Source organism: Neoarius graeffei, chromosome 14 (genome assembly GCF_027579695.1).
Source record: "Neoarius graeffei isolate fNeoGra1 chromosome 14, fNeoGra1.pri, whole genome shotgun sequence".
Lineage (NCBI taxonomy): Eukaryota > Metazoa > Chordata > Actinopteri > Siluriformes > Ariidae > Neoarius > Neoarius graeffei.
In genome coordinates, this window is record NC_083582.1 from 53,781,193 (window position 1) to 53,805,813 (window position 24,621).

The 24,621-nt window shown below is 41.2% G+C and overlaps 1 protein-coding gene across 4 annotated transcripts in view; it reads left to right on the top strand.

Annotated features, from left to right (window-relative positions):
- The window catches only part of slc38a10 (solute carrier family 38 member 10), a 35,364-nt gene extending 14,889 nt beyond the window's left edge, over positions 1–20,475 (top strand). For 2 of the 4 annotated variants that reach the window (XM_060940003.1, XM_060940002.1), the window contains exons 8-17: positions 5,827–5,929; positions 7,991–8,173; positions 8,726–8,837; positions 9,583–9,689; positions 10,456–10,612; positions 12,078–12,260; positions 12,815–13,237; positions 15,495–15,608; positions 18,155–18,316; positions 18,675–20,475. In XM_060940003.1, coding sequence (XP_060795986.1) covers positions 5,827–5,929; positions 7,991–8,173; positions 8,726–8,837; positions 9,583–9,689; positions 10,456–10,612; positions 12,078–12,260; positions 12,815–13,237; positions 15,495–15,608; positions 18,155–18,316; positions 18,675–19,696 — 2,566 coding nt within the window. In that variant the 3' untranslated portion in view covers positions 19,697–20,475. The remainder of the gene's footprint in view (positions 1–5,826; positions 5,930–7,990; positions 8,174–8,725; positions 8,838–9,582; positions 9,690–10,455; positions 10,613–12,077; positions 12,261–12,814; positions 13,238–15,494; positions 15,609–18,154; positions 18,317–18,674) is intronic. The other 2 variants (XM_060940005.1, XM_060940004.1) reach the window with 2 other exon arrangements.
- The last annotated feature ends 4,146 nt before the right edge of the window (positions 20,476–24,621 follow it).

The window sequence follows — 24,621 nt, forward strand, 5'->3', positions numbered from 1 at the left end:
AGAAAATATTATTTCTATCATTTGTCTTAATTTTCTCTCAGTTTCTGTATGTTGAACTGCGAGGTGTATGTTACATAAAGAATGTTGGTTCTTCTATAGATGCAGAGTTATGACAGCTTTGTGCTGTATTTGCTCACTTTAAAGTGCTGATGACACGTTTTTGACATCTTTGGCGATGTTTTATAACATAAAAAGTAATTCCCGATGATCCATATATTAATTCACGAAGGCGCCTATTTTACAAGTTATGATAAAAAACGCGGCTATTTGGGCAAATTTGACGGGGCTGCAGCACCCAGGAGACGAAAGAGGAGGAGGAGCTATATGACATCAGCAAAAGAACCTTCCTCCTCACTTACCAGTTTGTTGTTGATGCGACAGGTGTTCAGTTTGTCATTATTAGTATTATTATTATACAAATCAAATCAAGTTTATTTGTACAGCGCTTTTAACAATAAACATTGTCGCAAAGCAGCTTTACAGAATTTGAACGACTTAAAACATGAGCTAATTTTATCCCTAATCTATCCCCAATGAGCAAGCCTGTGGCGACGGTGGCAAGGAAAAACTCCCTCAGACGACATGAGGAAGAAACCTCGAGAGGAACCAGACTCAAAAGGGAACCCATCCTCATTTGGGCAACAACAGACAGCCTGACTATAATAATAATAGTTTTAACAGGTATAACCCTCAGCTGTCCTCATGGGGCCGTCCTTCACAGGAGTGGGGCGATAAAACTCCGACCAGACACAGGGCACCAGGATGGATCAAGCAGGTCCGAGGGGCAGAAGAGGCCAGCATCTCAATCCCAGGATCAACATGTAACTCAGAGGGACAGATGGGGGGGGAAGAGAGAGAGAGAGAGAGAAAGAAAACATGTTATTAGGTATGCCCTAAAAATGACAAGTATTAAATCTGTGTGGTAGGCTCGCAGAGACGAGAGTCTTTACATCAGGCATGACACACAATGGCATGTTAATATGGTAAAAAAAATATATCATGACCTGCTCTGGCTGGATGCTTGATTGGGTGATGGGAGCACACTCCTCAGCAATGATGAGATGCAGATGGGACCCTTAGGCCTGGCCAAGACAATTCAGTTACATTTCACCGGGTCTGGGACATGCGACAGAATGTCTGACGGCCGATTCCCTGCAGGCTACGATAGCCAGTCGAGGTCCCCACCGTCTCCACCAAAAGATTTCCTGTTGACTCCATGTAACTCAGAGGGACAGATTTGGAGTGGGGGGGGGAGAGAAAGAAAACACAGGTGGTTAGGTATGCCCAGTGTCACCTGAATAAGTAGGAACAGTATACATATTGCACCGAGTACAAGCAGGGACTCTGGCAACTAACTATGACAGCATAACTAAAAGGAGAGAGCCAGAAGGTAACACAGGCATGAGGGAGCCCCGGGACATAAAGCAGCCAGCCACTGCACCGTCAACAAACTCGAGTGAGCAAGCGAGTGGGGACTGACAGCATCCATACATCCCAGTTTACCAAAACACTCTATGTCTGAGGACCCTCCAGATCTACTCCTTTACCTCATAAACACCATTAACAAAAGGCTTGACTAAACAGATATGTTTTCAGCCTAGACTTAAATGCTGAGACTGTGTCTGATTCCCGAACATTACTTGGAAGGCTGTTCCATAACAGTGGGGCTTTGTAAGAAAAGACTCTGCCCCCTGATGTAGCCTTCACTATACGAGGTACCAGCAGATAGCCTGCACCTTTTGATCTAAGTAGGCGTGGCGGGTCATAGAGGAGCAGAAGTTCACTCAGGTACTGTGGTGCGAGACCATTTAGTGCTTTAAAGGTCAATAGTAGTATTTTATAATCAATACGAAATTTGATTGGGAGCCAATGCAGTGTGGATAAGACAGGCATGATGTGGTCATATTTTCTAGTTCTAGTAAGGACTCTTGCTGCGGCATTTTGAACTAACTGGAGCTTGTTTATGCACTTATTGGAACATACATTATTTTATTTATATAATTAGTTATTATGCCTTCGCGTTGTGTTGCCGGCTTTTGCTCCAAAACCCACAAGGATGGGGTAAGTTTATTCAAGTTTCCCAGAGATCCCGAGCTGCATGCGAAGTAGGTGAAGCAAGTCAGGCGCACTCGTGACAAGTGGGAGCCCTCACCAACATCCGTCCTGTGCTCTGAACACTTCGATTTGGATTGTTTTGACACCCTTCCCAGCTTAAAAGAATCTCTTGGGTGTTCAGTTCAGCACAAACGTGTGTTACTACCATCAGCAGTGCCTACACAGTGTTGCCAGATTGGGAGGTTTCCCGCCCAGTTGAGCGGTTTCAAGTGCATTTTGGTGGGTTTTGAACATATTTTGGCCTGGAAAACGTCAGCAGTATCTGTTGCCAGATACTGCTGAAGTTTTCCAGCCCAAAATATGTTCAAAACCCACCAAAATGCACTTGAAACTGCCCAACTGGGCGGGATTCCTCCCAATCTGGCAACACTGCCAGTATTCCGGAGGGGGTCTACTAGTAGCTATGCCGGATCCAAAGACAGTCCTCCTGTCAGAACATGTGTTGTGAAACGACATAAGATAAAGGTACGTAGAGCTATAGATTCTACATGATAATCATAAATGTAATCATAAAGTCGGCGTGATATCAGTCATGTATTTGCTTATGAAAGCTTGCGGCTTTCATGTAACTGCCGCCTAGCAACGAGAGGCAAAGGGTAAAGAGGGTAGGCTATCATAGATTCTATTCAGAAGAGATCAACACAATTCTAGACTCCCAGAAGAGGAAGAACTAGCACTAGAGAGTTCACCGGCGTTTTCATGCGCCATTTCCATTGAGTAGAACCAGAGTAGAACAGCCAGTGAACCGCAGCGTGTTCTCCCGCTGACGTCACAACATGGCCGCGAGCCACAGACCCAGTTTTCTTGCACTGTGCAATTAAAAGTTGGATATTTGCGTAACAGCTTCTTTTCACGTAATTATAACAGAAATCTAACATGTTTGCCATGTTGTATAGTTTATTTAAGAAATTGCATAGAGTCATGTTCGTGTCATCAGCACTTTAAGCAGTATTTTCACATACCCGCATGTTTGATTCTGAGAAGGTTGCCTATCATCCGTGCATGCTAATGAATGCACTTAGTCTCAATTGTTTTCCCTCCAACCAAATGTGTGTAGTGCAACAGACAGTGATTGAGAACAAATCACAGTGAAGCATACGTTTAAATATAGCCTGCGTATTGAATAAACATTTGTTTTGTCATAGTCATTGCTGTATAATAAGGAGTAGGTCTTTTCCTGTTATTGAACTACTTGTCTGCCAGGCAACTACAAGTAAAGAACTAATAACCCGGACATGAATTCTGCATGTCCCAGGTGCCAGGGCTAGTGATTTGTTCACCCCTGACAGTGCACTATCTTTGGACCCTGCCGTTTTGCGGTGGCATGAAAAGGTAATGGAGAACATCTAGTGTACACTCTCTTAATCCCATAATGCCTCATAATAGGTAGTGTATCAGCAAAGTACCTTAACAGCCAAAAAATACCCATAACGCACTGCTTTGTTTGGTTTAATTCCCATGCAAGTTCACTGAAGAAGACTGCAAGCTGAAATGGGACTTCTCCATGAATTCTTTACAAATGTAAGGAGCAGATTAATCATTTCTATAGTCACATGTTCCATTTATAGGAGACTCGATTGCTTTATTGTCTTTAGGTTTGATAACTGACATAATAGCGTGGAACAAATGGATACACAAATGAACAATCTAATAAATTCGATTGAACGTGAAGACTGTTGCACAGTGATGTGCAGACCAGTGTGACGTAGCGTGCAATCGTTTTACTCCAATCAGGAATTCTGTTCCTGCCGAAGGCTCCTTATTTTACCAGTGTGGGGTGAGTAGAAGGCACACCAAAAATCCGTGTAAAGTGTTTGACAGTAAGACCTTCTGTATACCTCCAAGCTAAGCTATTGTTCTCGTCTTTTGTATACATGTTAATGTGTTTGTAGAGGAGACTTTGGTAACTTCAGTCCATGTTTCTCTGAGTCAGTGTTTTTGAAAGAGAGAACTGTGCGTTCCCTCTCGATTCATTCAGCACCCCTTCGCTCCCATCCTCCATTTGCGTGTTCTTTCACAGCCTGCTTTCTTCTGTCAACATAAGTGTGTGTGAGAGGTGTGTCAGAGTTTCAGGATGGTGTGTGTGTCTCAGATGGTGATAGAGTGAAGAAAGTATAAGTAGTGGGTTACAGTTTAACGAGTACAGTGATGTAGTAATGCAGCCCTAGTGACTGACTGACCTTAGCTTCTCTACACAGACGTGTGCGCACACAACTCTTAGGGTGATGAGTGATGCTTGGCTCAGGCTCTTTAGACAGTGGTCAGAAAGTGTGACACATGATGCCACTTGCGCCAATCATTAGGGCAAAGGCGAGCCTCCCTTGTGTTTGACTCTCAATCTCAGTCTGACCACAAAACAGCCCTTTCAGCACCCCTTTGGATATTTCTCATCGGTTTTGTTTCACAATAATATGGCCAGTATCTCCCATAAAAGCTCAAATACAACTTAACACCTTATTTTCTAGTGGGGGAAGCAACTTTCTTCGTGGATCTGGAAGGTAGTGGATTGTGTAGCTGTCAGATTTACTGCCTTGCAAAAAAAATTAGCATTGGTTTAGTCCCAGTTTTAGTGCTGTAAGGTGCTGATGCATAATGTATAAACGCTAATGTTATTTCTGTCATGAAATACTTATGTCCTATACACACTTGAGTAACAGTTTTTAGTAGGTGCGATCCTTTTAGTCAAATCACAAAATAATTAGTGTCAACAATTTTAGTTTAGCACTATGATGTAATTGCTGAAATGCACCCTTCCCCATGGACTTTGGGAAAGTGAGGGTTTACTAGTTCATTCGCAGTGTATCTGATAATAGGAGGCTCAATGCTGTGCTTGTAGGAAGGCTGTAAACACAATTGATTGTCGGTACTACTCAGTGGAAGCGATTTTCTCTCCCGTCTCCTCCCGTCCCTGGGTTTTATTGTGAACGGGTTCCAGCTATGAGATTGGCTGGCCTCTGGCACCAGACCAGACTTTGGGTAAAGAGCACATAACACAGTGCTGTATATTCCAATAAAATGGAGAATGTGCTCAGACTGTGTCAGAAAGAGAAAGAGGGGAAGAAAGAGAGAGAGAGAGAGAGAGAGAGAGCGCACAGTGAATGGATGAGAGAAAAAGGACCCAAACAAGAGCCCCAACCTGGCAAGAAACTTTATAACATTCTAAAAATCTGACTCGCACTTTAGTCCCTAATATATAGCCATTGTAAATTCTCCATTTAATGTTTCGTCGGTCTCTAGTTTTATTAGTTGTCTTGATGACACATGGTTTTTTCCTTCTTTTTGTGATTTTCTTCCTCTTTTGCTTCCCAGAGATGGCCAGCTCTTCATCTTTTGCCCATCCCATTATTTGTCTTTCCCTGTTATTTTTCTTCTTTTTATAGGTTTTATCTTCAGTTCATGTGAAACAAATATTGAGCTTTTCTCTCGGGTTCATGCTTTTCTTTTCTTGCGCTTCTTTGCTGTCACCCTACTACATGAGCTAACATCTCCTCCTAATGCATTCCACAGTAGTGCGTGTTGTTTTATTTGAAGTATGTGAAACAGAATTTGTGACTACCAGTACTACAGTAATTATAGTGCTTTCACATTAATTTCACATTAAAGTGCATAAGTACATATGGTAAGAGGGCTGTAGCTTTAGTGGTGTTTGTGGGGGTGTGTAAGGGGCTTGAAGTGTACAGTTAAAAAAAAAAAAGCTGCTCTTTTCCACAGGCAGGTGCTGCCTACCTACGATAGCCTGGATGAGCCCTCGGTCAAGAGAATGAGCACCATCTTCACTGCTTCTCTCAACGTTGTTACCACCTTTTACATCACAGTAAGTGTGTGCGCGCGCGTCAGTGATGGCTTGCAAACGGGACATTTTCTGGTGACCGCAGTGGTGTAGAGCTGTGATAGAGGGACATGTTTTCCCCATTTCCTCTTTACTACACCAGGGAATAGATTAAAACGATTAAGCTTACACACTTGTCTTATTCCTATTTCTTTGTATAGCAGACACAGACTGAAACACTAGCACAGGCTGGAAATAAATGCTCATTTAGGCTGTGCTTGTATCAATACTCGCCTTACATATTTCATTAAATATGCTTAATGCAGTGATGTACTGTGGGAGAATGGGGAAGTAGCCACTGCCTTGTTAGATTTTTTATTTTTTTTTAAGCATGCAATTAAAAGAACGCGCCATAAATAACAAGAACAATTCTTCAAACTAAAAGGGCAGTCTAATGTTAAATATTCCCCAATGTGTTGTGTACCTTTACCCACAAGAGTCGTCTTATTGGACATTCCCAGGATATTCACTAGTAGTGAGCTTCCTGTTTCCCACACCGTCTCGAGCATCTGTTCTTTTCCCAGTGAAGCAAGCTTTCTACTGGGGAGTAATAAAAAATGAGCAACATTTATCCCACTGAGCTCTCTCCATACATGAAATTAGTGCATTTCCACTGTGAATTCCAGATCTGAATCTTAATGTGAAATTGCTATGCTACTCCTTTCTTCCAAATTTTAAGGTTATCTGTAGAATTTGGTTTTTATCCGGAGGCTCTTGTCTAATTTGGATATAATATCTGTATGAGCTTAAGGCTCCTGTAAATTCATTCATTGCTTTATTGCTAAAATGTATTTAAGCCTCTTCCTAATGGTTTGGTCAAAATAATTTTGTTACTGAAATGCTTATTTTCAAGGCTGTTTTTTTTTCTTTTCCTCTTTTCTTTCTTTCCCCCCTAAGCAATAGAACATCTTTCAGTTGATATCTTTCATAATGGTAAAGAAAGCCCCCCCCCCCCCCCCCCCCCCGTAATTGAAGTCGGAAACTCCGAATTATTGAATCAAATCATTTTCAATATGTCACTTAAATTTATAAACTGTTTACATCTTTTAAGTATTCCCCATCAAAAATGTTACTACTTATTTCCATGGCATTCAGCTTTAAATCAACACATTTGGCCGATCAATTCTAATTAAGTGGCCATTGCGTTCATGGTGGAACTGAAGACCTCCTTTGTCCTCCAGAGAGATCAGGCGTCTGTTCACCTCTCGCCTGCTGTAGTTTCCATCTCGTGCCTCAGGTGATTACTGTCTTCTGTCTCAGTGTGGCAGCACACTCCTACTCTTTCAGTTTAAACAGAAAGAAATTGGTAGAGTGCGAATGACAGAAACAGTCTGAATGGCACTTTTCTTCCACCACATAAACATTAGCCCACTTCATCAGTCTCCAACGCCACCCTCTTTTAGTCCTCCATAAATATTTTCAGGTGGAATGCTATTTAAGACCATGTCAGTTTTTTCTCCCCTTCAATTTCTCATACAGCAGCAAATAAATGTTACCTTGAGAGATAATAGCGCTTTCATGTGTTTTTCAGCTGCTCCTGTATTTCCACTTTTGTATTTCATAAGCCCTTGCTTTCTTACCCTGAACAAATGCAGGGCAGGAGGGGCTGTGTACAGAGTAGTGCAGGAGATTTGTGGTGTGCTCAAGGACTTTTGGCTGGTGTTGTTCCTGGAGGACCCCTCTATTTACCTCTGTGGATAGATCAAGGCCGATTTGAGAAGGGGGTTCTGTTGCTTTTTCTGTTTACTATCGACGTGCAGGGGCCAATGGGATCAAAAGACCTTTGTAAAAATGTTTCTTGCATAGATCTGCACTATTGTTTTTTATTATTATTATTATTTTCCCCCCCAAATAAACACTACCATTGCACCTTCTGGAGTAGTTATAAACTCATCAGAGTGACATTACCACAGTCTGTAGCTGAAAAAGAATTTTAATATTGGGATGAATACAAGTGTATTACACAATTAGATGTCTGTAGCCCATTTTGTCCAGCATTATCTAACCTCCTTGTTTTTATTCTTGCTTTTGCTTCCTTTCCTACAGGTGGGGTTCTTTGGCTATGTAAGTTTCACAGACACCATAGCTGGGAATGTGCTGATGAATTTTCCCTCTAACCTTGTGACGGAGATGATCCGGGTGGGCTTCATGATGTCCGTGGCCGTGGGCTTCCCCATGATGATCCTGCCCTGCAGGCAGGCCATCAACACCATGCTGTTTGAGCAGCAGGTAAGACTGGACCATACCATAACTGTGCTTTAACTATACCATCTTGCACCACAATAGCTTTGGGAAACAGGATCCATATCCAAATTCCTACTAAACTCTTGCATATTTCACAAACCCACTTGTTTTGTTTATCGTCCTGGTCTGTGCCTTCCTGGTGGATCCCATCAAACTCAGGGTCCTATTCCTGCCCAGAGTCATCTCAGACCTTAGTGGCAGTAGGAGCCATGATATAAGGAGTTAGGCAGCAGCTACAGAGTAGACAGATTCAGGAGGGAAATAAAAGTGTATGATTGATGAAGAGAATGAGAGAGCTGCTCCATAAAGCTGCTGAGACATTGGCTCACTGTGTAACTGCTGCTGTGCTGAATCGACTCGGATGCCAGCACGGAGAGGCAGACTCGGTCATGCAAACACACTGAAGGGTATTGTCCCATTGAGAAAACTTAATTTTATGCAGGTCCTTTAGGAACATAAACGCTAAAACGGCCTTTCTTATGTAACTGCCTGTTGAACTGTCACTGCACGTGTTTGTCTTTTGTTGGTGTTTTTCAGCAGAAGGATGGCACTTTTGCTGCCGGTGGGTACATGCCGCCCCTTCGCTTCAAGTGCATTACTCTGTGCATTGTCTTCGGCACTATGCTGGGAGGTATCCTCATCCCGAATGGTTAGTGTCTGGATGCATGAATGTCGTCTGTTTATCTGTGTGTGTGTGTACATATCTTTGTTTTGTTTCAATCCCCACAGCTCAAGTTTAGTCAGCTTGGCCTTAATGGCACAGTCACTTCTACTGACCTCACACTGCACTTCAGTCCATTCTAGAAAATGGTAACAGATGCTCCTTCACACCAACCCTTCCCACTCTGCAGCATTCATTCATTAATAGCAAAGCAGGATAACAAAGACGCGCGATTTTAGGGAGAGGATCTATGTTTTATTCATACGTTGGCGCTGTTGTTGACATGGGTTCTGCTTGGCTCTGTGGACCCAATTAGGCTAATAGAGTGGAAGAGAGTGAGATACTCAGATGGGATTGAAAAGGAAGCATAGCTTTGTCCACTGTGATGGCTCCACTGCCCGTCAGTGTCATTGTAGCCACAAATCCAGCTTTAGGGAAACAGAGACCGTAGGGCATAAATTTGAGTCAAACAGTATGGCTGCTCGTAGGATGAAAGATGTTTTATGGGCCTTTTTCCCAGTCTGGCTATGTGGGGGGGCACCATGGTGAAAAGGTAGCAACAGTGATTCAGGAGATTAGATTCAACATTCTTTCCATACTCGTGTTGAATGTGTTTTTTATTAAAATTTTAAAAAGTTTTATTTATTTGTCTGTGTTACTAATATGAGTGTGTTATGATGAATGATTAATCTGTGTGTGTGTGTGTGCGCGCACGTGCATGTTTGTATTGCAGTGGAGACTATCCTAGGTCTGACTGGAGCCACTATGGGTAGCCTGATCTGCTTCATTTGCCCTGCTCTCATATACAGGAAGATCATGAAGAATGGCCTCACTGCTCAGGTACTGCACACGTAGCACGTTTATGCGCATCTTGCATACTGCTGAATTGGGCACATTGAGCTAGGAACAGAATATAAAATGAGAATATCTGATGTCTTTGCATGAAACCTATTGAATTGGGGAATGAGGAGTGCTCAGGTCTGAGTGATTCATTTACATGGCGACTGTGTGTGCGCATATACACACACTTATGAGATTATAGATTGCTGTTAAGATAGAGGAATGTACAGATGTCGACTGTGGATTTTAGGTTGTTCAGAGCAGGCGGCACAATGGTATTTATTTTTAATCAGTATTGCCATGCAGGTGTGACATATTGTGCCCAGTGCTGGTGGTCACAGGCTGCTGTGTGATCTCTTTATCACCATGGTTGCCCAGTGAGTCTGCCAGCCTGTAGAGTCTGTCCAAAAGGGTTTTGTCCTAATTTAGGGGAATGCACAAAAGATAATTTGTAATTGTGGTTTTTTTTTTGTTTTGTTTTGGTTTTTTTTTTCCCCTTGTCCATAATGGCCACAGCAGGTGTTTGGGTTGGCATGAGAGAGTAATGCCCCCCGCCAGGATAGTGCCCCTTTTTTTCTAAGCCAAGTGGCCTGAAGCAACTTATGCCTCTGAAATACCATGTTTAGTAAAGCCTTCACTAATAGATATATGCTTAGCTTGAAATGCTACTAATGCTACAAATAAATAAGTCAAAGGGAAAGGAAGAACTTGGGTGGATTTGTCAAAGGAAAAAAAAAATTCTCTGTTTCTCTCTCTTTCTGTCTAGCTGGTTCTGTGGGTTGGGCTTGGGATTCTACTCTTGAGCACCTTCACCACTCTGTCCATATCCAATGAGCCAGATCAAGTACAGCCTCCTGCTATCATCCCTAAAACTAATGACAAACCTCCTGTTGTTGCTGTGCCAGAGCTGCCCAAACATCATGGTAAGTCAATGATGTGGAGAGAGAAAATGAAAGCGTGAAAGGAAGGAGACCAATGGGACAAATGCAGATTGAAAAAGGAGGAAATGGAGAGTGAGAAACGGATCATAAAGAGAAAAGGCTGGTGTAGAGTGGGCAGGACAAACTCCCAAATTAGGCCTTTTCTGTGCTGCTGTGACCTAAATGATGCCCTTCAAACTTAAACGCGCTCTGTCCCAGAGCAGTAGCGAGACAGCCGCTGGCGGTTTCCTGTTCAAACTCCAGCCGAGGGAGAGAGGGATGGGAGGGCATCCAAATACAGAATAGGGCAAAGGAAATGATGGAGGGACTCAAATTCCCCCTACTGTAAAAAGGGACGAGGGTTATAAAAAAAAAAAAACGCACAAGGGCAGTTCAGACAGCTTTATGTCCCTACACTCTTTTTCTTTCCTCTCGCTTTCTATCTGCTGCTCTCCTGCTCCCTCCCTCTTCGCTCACCATACATCCTCCCTCCCCCCTCTGACTGACACTGGCATTTATCACTGAGTGGACACCCACTTCCACACCTGTTTCCTGTTTACGGCATGCTGGTGAGGGCAGCTGTGCGGAAACGCAGGACTCGGGCCGTGAGTGAGTGAGTGTGAATGGGGGAGTGAGTAGAAAAATCATGAAGACATGTGAAAGAGTGTGTCTGCAGACACAGAACACCAAAATTCCATGCTTTGCATTTCACATTTTTTATTGCTCTTGTTCTTGCTCACTCCTCCCTGCTGTGTTATTTCCCTGGAGGCCATGATGAGGAAACTAGACACCTTTTGAGATTCCAGGATTTCTTCATAGTAGCTTATCTGATAAATAAAACGCAGGTTAGTCATTTAATAAAATGTAAATAGTGGATCAATTAATGTCCATTCATTTTACTATGTAAACCTTTAGGTCTACTTCCTACAGTGTTTTTTTTTTTTTTTCATTTAATTCATTTTTAGTTGCAATGGATTATATAAAATGGCAACAGAACCTAAAATGGATCTTAAAATACCTGGCCTGGTGCTGTGAAGAAAATCATAGCCACAGGATAAAAGAAGTGAACAGTGTAAATATTCAAAGGCTTATTTATTTATTTATTTATTTATTTTTACCTTCGGACAAATGGCAAGGTTATATGGAAAGTACTATCCCTCTATCCATTGCTTATCTCAAGTAGAATTCCAGTTTCAGAATCTCTTTTCTGTGGTCACACAGACTCTGCTGCCCCCTGCTGATCAAAGCCTTTGTTTCTCTCAGGTGGATTGTGAATTCATTGTAAAATTTGTAAAGATGGGGTGACTTGCGATTCTTGTATCTATTTAAAAGGCATTGCAATCCACTGAAATCATGAGCATGTGATGTAATTTTGAAAGCACTGACATTTATTATTCAAGTCAGATGTCAATCCTGTAAGCGACAGGTTTTTTGGAGCTGTTGTACTAAGTGTTCTGTCTCTTTCCAGCTGAAGAAACCCCAGCGGCTCCCATGGCAGCAGGAAAGCCGGATAAACCTAAGCCGGCTGTGGAGCAGATCCTGCCTGTAGAGGAGGTGAAGGAGCCAGCTGAGCCACCACAGATTAAAGTGCCCATGGAAGTGCCTGAGAGGAAGAAGGATGAGGAGGTTCAGCTGGACCGTCCTGGAGCAGGTAAATTATTTAAAAAAAAAAAGTGCCAGCTTGCAGGTCTGTTTTGTCATACACCCTTAGTACCGCCTTAGTTTTATAATCATGGTAAACAGAAGGTATAATAATTTAATCACAATTCCTTTAGAGTGTGGTTCTAAAGTTTGCAATTGTTTCATTGTACGCGTAAGAGAATCGAGGTTGTTCGACTCACTTGAGTCTCTACTCATTTATGAGCTTAAACTCTACACTAGGCAAGAACATGATCTTAATAGCAATAGATTTAAAACACATTTGGATTGTCAAGTGATTCATGTCATTATTTGAGGTCTCCCCCCCCCCCCCCCCCCCAATGTTTTAAACTAATGCCATTCAGATCTGTTTTTAAGTAGCTCAAACAGTTCAATTGATTTGATCTGAAAAATGATGCGCAACAATTGTTTACTTGGTGTACATTTTGCCATGGTGTAGCAAATTGAAAATATTCACATAATTCTGTCAGTATTGATGCATGTTGTGTGCAATGGTCCTTAAAGCACCATATCTGTCTTTGTGAACATATCCCATTTCCCTCTGAGACGTTGCAGTGCCTGATGGAGAGGCTCACCGCCACGAGCCACCCATCCCTCATGATGAAGTTCAGATAGAGAAGCGCAAGAACCAGCAGGAGCTCGATGAAGAAAAGAACCAAGGTGCCAGAAATGAAGAGGAGGAGTTGGCAGAACAAGGGGCAGGCCAGCAACAGGAAGTGACTCAAGATAAATTGAAGAACGAGGCGGTGCTTAAAAAGCAGGATGTTGCGAAGGTCCATTTGGCCCAGGATATGGCCAATGAGATTCATGAAAAGGTGGAAGAACAGAAGAAGCCAGAGGTGGTGGTGGTGCGTAAGGCTGTGGAACAGCCATCTTTAGTGAAGAACCTGGAAGCTGAGAACAGAGTGCCTGCGGATAAGAAATCAGAGGAAAGTGATAAAAAAGCAGCTGGACCTGAGTCTGTGAAACGTGAGTACCTTATAAGCAACAGCTGAGAATATTAAGTAGCGGCGTGAAGAAAAATAAATATGAATTGGAAAATTTCTTTCACGCACACTATAGTACAGCTACATTGATTTACAAGCTAAGATCAAGTTCAGATCAAAAAGGGGAAATGGCTAAATCCTAATATTGCCGTTGGAAATCAGTACAAATGATCAGCAGGAAATCTTGACCAAAGCTCTGCTATATCATACTTGCCAATTCTACCGATTCACACAGTAGTCTACCGCTTTGGACAGGTGAATACCATCTACCGCTTTTAGTTCTAAAAACTACTGCATTACAAAATAATCAGGGAACGCTGTTGGATTTGCTCTTCTGACCTCGCGTCAACTGTTTTTGGCACAGGGTATACAAGTATGTAGCATCAAATAGTCTTTAAGTGAAGCGGAGAGCCAATGGAATGGCGCGATAATGATGTTGAATCTAAATTGTATCGCTCTATCGCGCCATTTTATTGGTTCTCGTTATGGCTGTAGTCAGTTGGCAGTGAGCTCACATGATACAACAAATTGTGTCAGTATTTGTAAAAACCAAACACGCTCTAGTGATCGTGAACAGTGAAAACTCAGAAGGAAAAAAAAGATTCGCTATGACAAGAAGTTCAAGGCGACTTGGTTGTCAGATCATCTAGCATCGAAGCATTGAGGCAAAGTGAGAAGCGTGCATTTTGTGAAGTATGTCAGTCCAATTTCCCCGATCAGTTTTCTTCAAATATTACACTCAGAATGCAGGAGAATGCACCATTTTACTACCCCCCCCGAAAATTTCATGGAATCTGATCTACCACTTACTTTTCATTCTCTGGGGTTTGACAAGTATGCTATATGCAAAATTTGCAACACAAAAAATTCCCACAATACAAGTTAATTCCTCTTTCACTTAGGTTATAGTAGCTGCCTTTCTTTTTATCCCCTGCCCAAACAAAGTTTGGCGGAGGACATAGAAACAGGTTCCGTCCATCCGTCTAGTCACGTTTTCGTTTCTGGGCCATATCTTTAAAACTTTGTAGACATATCAAGCAACATGTGAACTGTTGCCTTTTGTTATTTTTGGATTTTTTAGAAATTATTTTTCAAATTTTTTACATTAAAAAAAATAGATTTTGACTTAGTTTCTAAGAGCAATGTTCGTTTCCGGAGCATATATCCAAAACTATTCATGATACGGATTTAAAAATTGGTGTTATGTTAACAAGGTGATGTAGATGTTGAAGGTTGAAAGGTTGAAAATTATTTTTCTAATTTTTTACATTAAAAAAAAATAGATTTTGACTTGGTTTCTAAGAGCAATGTTCGTTTCCGGAGCATATATCCAAAACTATTCATGATACGGATTTGAAACTTGGTATACATGTTAACAAGGTGATGTGGCTTTTCATACTAAGAAAATTGAGAAATTTTAATTTTTCATGTTTCCATGGAAACAATTTCAGACTTAGTATCTCAGGTTAGTCTTGGGGGTAGGCTTTGTTTCCGGAGCAGAACCTGAAAACTATGAGTGGTACGGTCTTGAAAGTTGGTATATATGTTGATTAAGTAATGTATCTGTGCCTTTTGATACTAAGAAATGAGAAATTTTAATTTTTAGCTCACCTGGACCAAAGGTCCGGTGGGCTTATGCCATGGGTTGCTGAGGTCAGTGTAAAGAGGGTAGGGTTGGTTTCCTGCAGCAGAACTTGAAAAATGTGACACATAATATCTTGAAACTTGGTATAAAGTTGGTATATAGGGCGGGGGATATAGATGACTCCGTCTTCTTGTTTCCTCTCCTATTGAAGTTAATAAGAGACAAAAGCACAGCTTGTCAAGGTACCAAGAAACCAGAAAGCACAAAGCCCTCTCTCCTGAAGACTTTCCTATGGTGGACCGCTTAAATTATACTGAACTGAATCATAATAGATCAGGCTTGAATTAAATTCAGTCAGATCAGTGCTGAATAGAAGTGCATCATTTTTACTTGTTTAACTGTATCTCTCTCTCTCTCTCTGTTCCCCCCCCCATGTTGTATACTATTTATCAAAATGTGTATCATCTGATCTGAAAGTGATTCATAACCATAGTATTAAGTAATGTTGGTGCCCATTTGTACCAAGCATCTGTGAGACATTAACATGTGAATGTTAATTGGTGTGAAATGGTTTATACTACCAGGGATTTTTAACATGTTTATTAAACCCCTTGGTATAAAGGGGGTTTAATAAACTGACTGATCCACTGTACAGATCCTGACCCATTGGCCCATTTGCCTGAGGTGCATGATGTCAGTCAAGAGCATAAAGAAGAGAAAAAACAGGATGGGAAGGACACCAAGGAAGGAGATGGAGACAAAATGGAAGGTAAGCAAGTTTCTTCCATTTGAGCAGTCAGATGTAGCTGACCTTGCACCAAAAAAAAAAAAACTGTTACCAGGTTTTGTAGAAAGAGAATTTTGTGTTTCGTAACGAGTGGAATAAGAGGAACTTGCATTGTCCTTCTCGCTGTCCTTTACTTTGGACTATCACAGATTATTTCCAAGAGTTTGGAGCTAATAACAGGTTACTGTGTAAAGCTGCATGTGTAAGACTTTGACGATATCCATATATGCATTTTATTGGTATTTACAGTGGGGCAAAAAAGTATTTAGTCAGTCGCCAATTGTGCAAGTTCTCCCACTTAAAAAGATGAGAGGCCTGTAATTATCATAGGTACACTTCAACTATGAGAGACAGAATGAGAAAAAAAAAAAATCCAGAAAATCACATTGTCTGTCTGATTTTTAAAGAATTTATTTGCAAATTATGGTGGAAAATAAGTATTTGGTCAATAACAAAAGTTAATCTCAATACTTTGTTATATACCCTTTGTTGGCAATGACAGAGGTCAAACGTTTTCTGTAAGTCTTCACAAGGTTTTCACACACTGTTGCTGGTATTTTGGCCCATTCCTCCATGCAGATCTCCTCTAGAGCAGTGATGTTTTGGGGCTGTTGCTGGGCAACATGGACTTTCAACTCCCTCCAAAGATTTTCTATGGGGTTGAGATCTGGAGACTGGCTAGGCCACTCCAGGACCTTGAAATGCTTCTTATGAAGCCACTCCTTCGTTGCCCGGGCGGTGTGTTTGGGATCATTGTCATGTTGAAAGACCCAGCCACGTTTCATCTTCAATGCCCTTGCTGATGGAAGGAGGTTTTCACTCAAAATCTCACGATACATGGCCCCATTCATTCTTTCCTTTACACGGATCAGTTGTCCTGGTCCCTTTGCAGAAAAACAGCCCCAAAGCATGATGTTTCCACCCCCATGCTTCACAGTAGGTATGGTGTTCTTTGGATGCAACTCAGCATTCTTTCTCCTCCAAACACGACAAGTTGAGTTTTTACCAAAAAGTTCTATTTTGGTTTCATCTGACCATATGACATTCTCCCAGTCCTCTTCTGGATCATCCAAATGCTCTCTAGCAAACTTCAGATGGGCCTGGACATGTACTGGCTTAAGCAAGGGGACACGTCTGGCACTGCAGGATTTGAATCCCTGGCGGCATAGTGTGTTACTGATGGTAGCCTTTGTTACTTTGGTCCCAGCTCTCTGCAGGTCATTCACTAGGTCCCCCCGTGTGGTTCTGGGATTTTTGCTCACCATTCTTGTGATCATTCTGACCCCACGGGGTGAGAGCTTGTGTGGAGCCCCAGATCGAGGGAGATCATCAGTGGTCTTGTATGTCTTCCATTTTCTAACAATTGCTCCCACAGTTGATTTCTTCACACCAAGCAGCTTACCTATTGCAGATTCAGTCTTCCCAGCCTGGTGCAGGTCTACAATTTTGTTTCTGGTGTCCTTTGACAGCTCTTTGGTCTTGGCCATAGTGGAGTTTGGAGTGTGACTGTTTGAGGTTGTGGACAGGTGTCTTTTATACTGATAACGAGTTCAAACAGGTGCCATTAATCCAGGTAACGAGTGGAGGACAGAGGAGCCTCTTAAAGAAGTTGTTACAGGTCTGTGAGAGCCAGAAATCTTGCTTGTTTGTAGGTTGCCAAATACTTATTTTACCGAGGAATTTACCAATTAATTCATTAAAAATCCTACAATGTGATTTCCTGGATTCTTTTCCCCCCATTCTGTCTCTCATAGTTGAAGTGTACCTATGATGAAAATTACAGGCCTCTCTCATCTTTTTAAGTGGGAGAACTTGCACAATTGGTGGCTGACTAAATACTTTTTTGCCCCACTGTAATTATATGATTGTGTTAACTTGCAATTGTCGGTAAGCTATTTATTTCTTTTTTTTTTTAATCGTGAGAGAACTATCATGCAAAAGCACCGTGAATCTTACTTCTGTGTCTTTTGCTTGGCTTGATTTTTATTAAGGCACTCTTAAGGCACTCTTTGCTCTGTCTCTTTCTGTCTCTTGCTCCACTGCTCTGTTGTGCCACGGACTCCTGCTACAGTGATTAAAAAGATTGTTGCAGGTATGAAGTTCTGTAGCCTTTGACTTCTAACATGCTGCATTAGACAATTGCACCTTAGACACCTCTTATTAACACTACACTATTTTCTTCTATATATACCTCCCTCTATATCCTTTCTTAAACATCTTGATTTTAATTTTCTTGTGTTCTTGCCTACTGCTTCTGAAACCAGTTGATCTTGATTTTTTTTTTTTTAAAAGTTGACGGTGGAAATGCTGAAATGAACACCGATTAGTTAATCAGTTTTTAATAGAATACATAAATGCTTGCATGGAGATCAATTAACAATAAACCTCAAGTTAATTTCCCTAGATCACTATTGTAAATGAAGGCAAATTCCTAATGACTAATTTTACTCAGATCTACGTTACTAATAGCTGATCATTGCGAGTGTAAATGTCTCTCTGAATGTCTCTTATGCTGTGTTTTTCCTCAGAGGGAGTGCTGGACCATGCCATGCTACTGCAGGTGATCAAAGAGCAGCAAGAACAACAGAAGAGGCTGCTGGACCAACAGGAGAAACTCCTGGCAGTCATTGAGGAACAGCACAAAGAGATCCATCAGAAAAAGGACGAAGAGGAAGAACTGAAACCTGCAGGTCAGTGGAGGCTCCCCCCCTTTTTTTTTTTTTTGATGATCAAATCCCTCAGTGTGTCGTCTGAACACGTTCTTCAGTAGAAGAGATTAGGCATGAGGAACATCTGATCTTTTGTACAGCAGTTAACATGATGCACATGGTTTCACATTTAAATACGGACCTAGAAATGGTGCAAAATCTTGAATATTAAATATTCAGTATTTTTTCTCTTTGTTTAAAATATTCAGAATTCTAAAATCTTTTGTTTATTTCCAATTTTAAAAGAAGAAAAATTCCCAGATTTTCAGTGTGATCTCAGACTTTTAGACCCCACTGTATGTCTGAATGCAGTACAATAAGCATCATCTCTTACATTTAGGTGATGCTGCAGCTGACATGGGTGAAATAGCGCAACAGCAGCATGACGCAGCAGATGGAGACAGGAAGGTGAAAGCCCCGGAACAGAGCTCAGACCACCACCAGGAACCTGAGAAGCTAGCACCTGTAGCTGATGCTCAGAAGCAGCAAGGGAAAGATCTGAATCTCAACCCAGCACAAGATGAACCTGTACAGGAGAAACAGCCTCTGCAAGTAGCAGTGCATGTAGATGGAGACTCGCAGAGAGACCTCGGGGCACGAGGGGTGCCATTACGTAAGCATCAGCCTGACCATTCTAAAGATAAGCAAAATAGGCAAGGAGGCCTGGAAGAGCTTCATTCAGAAGATATTGTCAAGGAGGAGGAGAGAGTAAGACAGAGGTTAGCCCAGCTGGAAGCTGAGAAAGAACGACTTGAGAAGGAAAGGTTGGAGAAGGAGAGGCTCGAGATGGAAAGGTTGGAGAAGGAGAGGCTCGAGATGGAAAGGTTGGAGAAGGAGAGACTTGAGGTGGAAAGGTTGGAGAAGGAGAGGCTGGAGAAAGAAAAACTGGAAGAAGAGAGGCTTGAGAAAGAGAGGCTGGAAGCAGAGAAGTTGAAACAAGAGAAGGATGAGCTCGATCAAGAAATCGTGAAGCAAGCTGAGGAAGAGCAGAAATTGATAAAGCAGAAGGAAAAACTGGTCCAGCTGCAGCAGGTGATTGACAATCAGAATGAGGTCATTGCTAAAAAGCAGCAAGCACCTCCACCTCTGAAAAAAGGAGGTAGAGACTTGAAGGAGAATTTGGCTCCTCAAGTAGAGGAGCCTCAGGAAGAAAAGAAGAGCAGAGAGAAGGGAGGGATGGACCTGAGAAGGCGACGCAGGGCTCTGGGGGATGAGGAGAGAGGAGTACATGGATTGGAATCACTGCTGGAGCTCGGAGGGTCACATCTCCATGCAGCACTCGAGGCTCAGCTGCTGGTTGGAGCTGTGGTCCATTCCCGCCAAATTAAACAGACTACACACGAGCAAAACACAGATGAGTAGTTTTTCAGCTAGCCTTATGTTAAGTACATGAACATGTCACCACACACACACTTCAATGGCTCATACATCTCAAGCTCATATGAACATCAACTGTAACAAGTGTCTCGAGCACAAAATCCACACTGAAGGGCATGCTTAATCCACCGCTAGACAACGATGGGGTTTCCTCATTTACTGCACTTCTATAGCTTTCTAAGGACGCTTCACTCCCGAGATCTGCCGTTCTTAGCAGTGTTTTCTTTTGCACTGTAATCTAAAAGAAGTGGTTGGCTTTTTCTTCTGTAATCTCTCAGCCACATTGAACCTAACCTGCAAGAAGGCTGGGCTCAATATCAAACCAACCATCATAAATAGGCATGTTACATATTTCTGTTCGCTCTATATGTTAAGGATTAATGCCAGGGTGCCAGATTTGTTCGACTGTATTGGAAATGTCAGTGAAAATGGTGTATTTTAACATGCATTTGTTAAAATGCTGAAAAATGAGTGGTATCACATTGATTACTGCTGATTTGTATATATGTACATGGTCAGTGTATTTTCTACATTCATCCTAAAGGATGCAGGGGTTCTGTTAAGAGTCTTTTGAAATTTATTTGCAGCAGATACATTTTGAGACATGAAGCTGCCAAAGCTTCCATAAACACCTTTAACATCCTGAAAATGATACTGTTTTTCATTTGAGTTAAAGCTGAGTGTTTTTCTACATTGTTAAATAACAAAGGTGTTAGTTGAAACTAGCCTTAAAGGAACAGTCCACCGTACTTCCATAATGAAATATGCTCTTATCTGAATTGAGACGAGCTGCTCCGTACCTCTCCGAGCTTTGCACGACCTCCCAGTCAGTCAGACGCGCTGTCACTCCTGTTAGCAATGTAGCTAGGCTCAGCATGGCCAATGGTATTTTTTGGGGCTGTAGTTAGATGCGACCCAACTCTTCCGCGTTTTTCCTGTTTACATAGGTTTATATGACCAGTGACATGAAACAAGTTCAGTTACACAAATTGAAACGTAGCGATTTTCTATGCTATGGAAAGTCCACACTATAATGACAGGCGTACTAACACCTTCTGCGCGCTTCGGCAGCGCATTGATACGGAGCTCAGATATCAATGCGCTGCCGAAGCGCGCAGAAGGTGTTAGTACGCCTGTCATTATAGTGCGGACTTTCCATAGCATAGAAAATCGCCACGTTTCAATTTGTGTAACTGAACTTGTTTCATGTCACTGGTCATATAAACCTATGTAAACAGGAAAAACGCGGAAGAGTTGGGTCGCATCTAACTACAGCCCCAAAAAATACCATTGGCCATACTGAGCCTAGCTACATTGCTAACAAGAGTGACAGCACGTCTGACTGCGTCTGACTGACTGGATGGTCGCGCAAAGCTCGGAGAGGTACGGAGCAGCTCGTCTCAATTCAGATAAGAGCATATTTCATTGTGGAAGTACGGTGGACTGTTCCTTTAATAGGGGCGTGTGTGTGTGTGTGTGTGTGTATACTGTACACGCACATGCACGCCAGAATTCCAGTAGCTGCAGGGACCCATTACAACCATGTGGGGTGTGTGTGTGTTTTTTTTTTTTTTTTAAACTTCAGATCCATTCCTTTGCTGTGTGGTTTGGGTGGCATTCAGTAATGTGTTATTTATATAAGGTCACGACTCAATTGATTTCCGTTCTTTTTTTTCTGCGTTGGCAGGATTCCAAGTCTTTTAAGCTTACAATCAATATCAGCTTATGCTAAGTGAATTTAAAAGCTTATTTAAAGGCAAATATGTGTAAAATATCTTTTGAAGATGTATGCTTATATGGTTAAAAGTATGTAGACACTTCACAATCATACCCATATGTGTTTTGTTTTTTTTTTTTTCTCCAAACTGTTGCAGCAAAGCATACAGTTGTCTAGGATGTCTTTTATATGCTGTAGCATTTAAGATTTTCCCTTCACTGGAACTAAGAGGCCCAAACCTGTTCCAGCATGACAATGCCCCCGTGCACAAAGCAAGATCCATGAAGACATGGTTTGCCAAGGTTGGAGTAGAAGAACTCGAGTGGCTTGTAAGAGTCCCTCAACCCCACTGAACACCTTTGGAATGATGACTGTACACTTCTTATCCAACATCAATACCTGACTTCACTAATGCTCATGTGACAGAATGTGCCAATGCCAAACAGCCACACTCCCAAATCTAGCGTTTAAAGCCTACCCAGAAAAATGGAGCTTATTAGAACAAAGGAGAACTAAATCTGGAATGAAATGATCACTGAGCACATATGGGTGTTCTTGTCAGGTGTCCACAAAGCTTTGGCCATATAGTGTAGATAAAGAATAATAGACTAATTATTAATTTATAAACTCGGACCAAGGACCAAACACTGTTAAAGAACCCATGCTGCCAGCTTTTCTTTCTTGCTTGCTTACATTAACTTTGGGGAATATTTCTGATTAGCACTGAACTGCTAACCAATGTTGTTAATCTCAGTTGAAGTTAAAGACTTGAAAGTAAAAACTGAAGTTATTCCGTCTCATTGTGTTCCATTCAGTGACCAGCAGTAAGCGATGACCATAGGTTTTTTTCATGTAAAGACTGTGTTTAGTGTTTAAAAGGGAAATAATATAAACATGCCTGAGGCTCAATTCAAGATTTGAATACAAATGTTTGCAAAAGCTTGGAGCACTTTGTTAATGCTTGTAGAAGGATAAAATGTAAAAAGCACAACTACAAAAAAGTAATATTTCTCATGAAAGGTTTTATTAAAGCGGTTATTTTTTCTAGGCTGAGACAGATTATAATTTATTTTCTCTTTTTTGGAGCAACTGTGTTTAAAAAAAAAAAAAAAAAAAAAAGGTGCAGAAGAGCTATACCAACTGGCAGTAGTTGGTTCACAGATGTTTTATGTATAGAGACATTGTAACGTATAATTGGACCATTTTTATAAAAACTTGATTCATGTTAATGTATAGATTCTCTTGTTCGACATTCCTTACTCTTGCTTATAAATATTTCATGTTTATCTTATGGGGGTCACATTGACGGTGTGACAATTTGTTTCTTTGGTCTTTGCCTCTGTAGGTTTGTGGTTTGATTTCATTTATTTAAAATTCTGTCTCACTTTTAGGGTTCATTCATTGAACAGACCACGTGTGTGTTTAGTGTTGGTGTGCTAAAGCTGCTTACGCTGTTGTAAATTCTATAGCTTGTACCTTTTATCAGACTGAACCTGGTGTTTTAAGTATTTGAATATTCTGACACCAGAATATTTTTCAATAAAAGTCGTGTTTTGCAGAGGATATACATATGTACAACATTAAATGTTCTCTCTGGTGGTAATTAAAAGAAAATTTTGCATAAATCTTAAACTTCATTGTTGAAACATGTTTATGGGTTCGAGCAGTGTATTGGTTAGGTAGTGTAAAAATGTGCTTCATGTGTCGCATTGTTTTGTTCCCCTTATACCTCAGCATTTCTCCATCAATTACATATTTTGTTTATGAAAGAATGATGCATCATAGTTTATTTTTTTAATAGTTATTTAATGTTGTGAAACCATAGCAAACAAGTATTTAGCACAAACTTATTAGGCTTAAAATGTATCTAGCTATAATATTTTGAGATCACAGAATTATGTAAGCAACATTATCCTACCTTCCACTTCACGACGAAAACAAGCTTTAGTTGTCTTCTCTAAGACCGAAGCTTTTTAAACAGGATTGAACCAGTTATTCCTACAAGTTCACAATAGCAATAATTTTGCAATATGTGATAATTTAAAATATTTTTTCCTCTTACTTATGGTTTACTGATGCATTGAATGAAGCACTCATTTCTCAATGTTAAATCATATAGCATCATTAAAAATGAAAGTATAAACTTTAGTTTGAAAAATTGTACTAAATCAGATCAAGTTACAAATACATGCAAGTTTAAAGAGAAAAAGTATATGTGCCCAATGCCAGTGCAAATAATGGTGCAAATTTTTTTTTTCATAGGTAAGAAATGAATGTAGTATTCATTGTTTTGGGATCATTGTGATTGTGTAATGAAGAAAACCTAATATTCAATATCTTGTTAAAAGAAACAATGAACCGAATCAGCATTGTTCAACTATTAAACTTTGATAGAACACAAGCATTTTCACAGGGCCAGATCCTTTTAATTAACACCTTTTACTCCAGATGAAGACAAGCTGCAATGTTTCATTCCTGTGTTTTTCTACACATACTTCAAGCAGTTACATAGTAACCCTAGCTTTAGCTGTAAACGCTTAGAAACCGGAGTCTGTTGTAAATTCTCTAATTGGCTGTTTGGATTGTATGTTGACCCTAAGTCATTAGTGACTTGGACTTTATGGCCACCCCATCAATTAATACGTGGATAAAAAGGATGTGGGTTCTTGAGCAGGGCGTCAGTAACACCATTGCAGCCTAAGTTTCCACATGTGCAGACCTGTGGTGCGTGAGCTTTCAGGGTGTGTGTGACATGAAGCTCATGGCAAAACATTAATCAAGCCTTTTATGTTTATCACCTGTTCTCACTGAGCCAGGAGCAGTTCTTCAGAGCTCTGTCTTTCTAAAGTGTCTCTTCACAACAGCTCTGAGATCAGGAGGAACCAGAACCTGGGAAGGCCAGGTTGTGCCACCCTTGCAGCCATAACACACCTCATTACTCATCTGTCCTGACTCGGCTTCTACAGCCATGCAACCCCCGCCTGTCTCTCTCTAAAGAGAATGACTAGTCTACTTTTGGTTCCCTCAAGTCTTTTATCCACATCTTGATCTGATCTATTAAATTGCACTAAATAATAGAGACAGAAAGAGTGTGTAACAGAATGCCCTGTCTATACTTCACTACAGTAGTGTAGAAAACCACAGTGCAGGAAAACTTCCTCAGGGACCCACTTCTCACTGATCACACAAAACC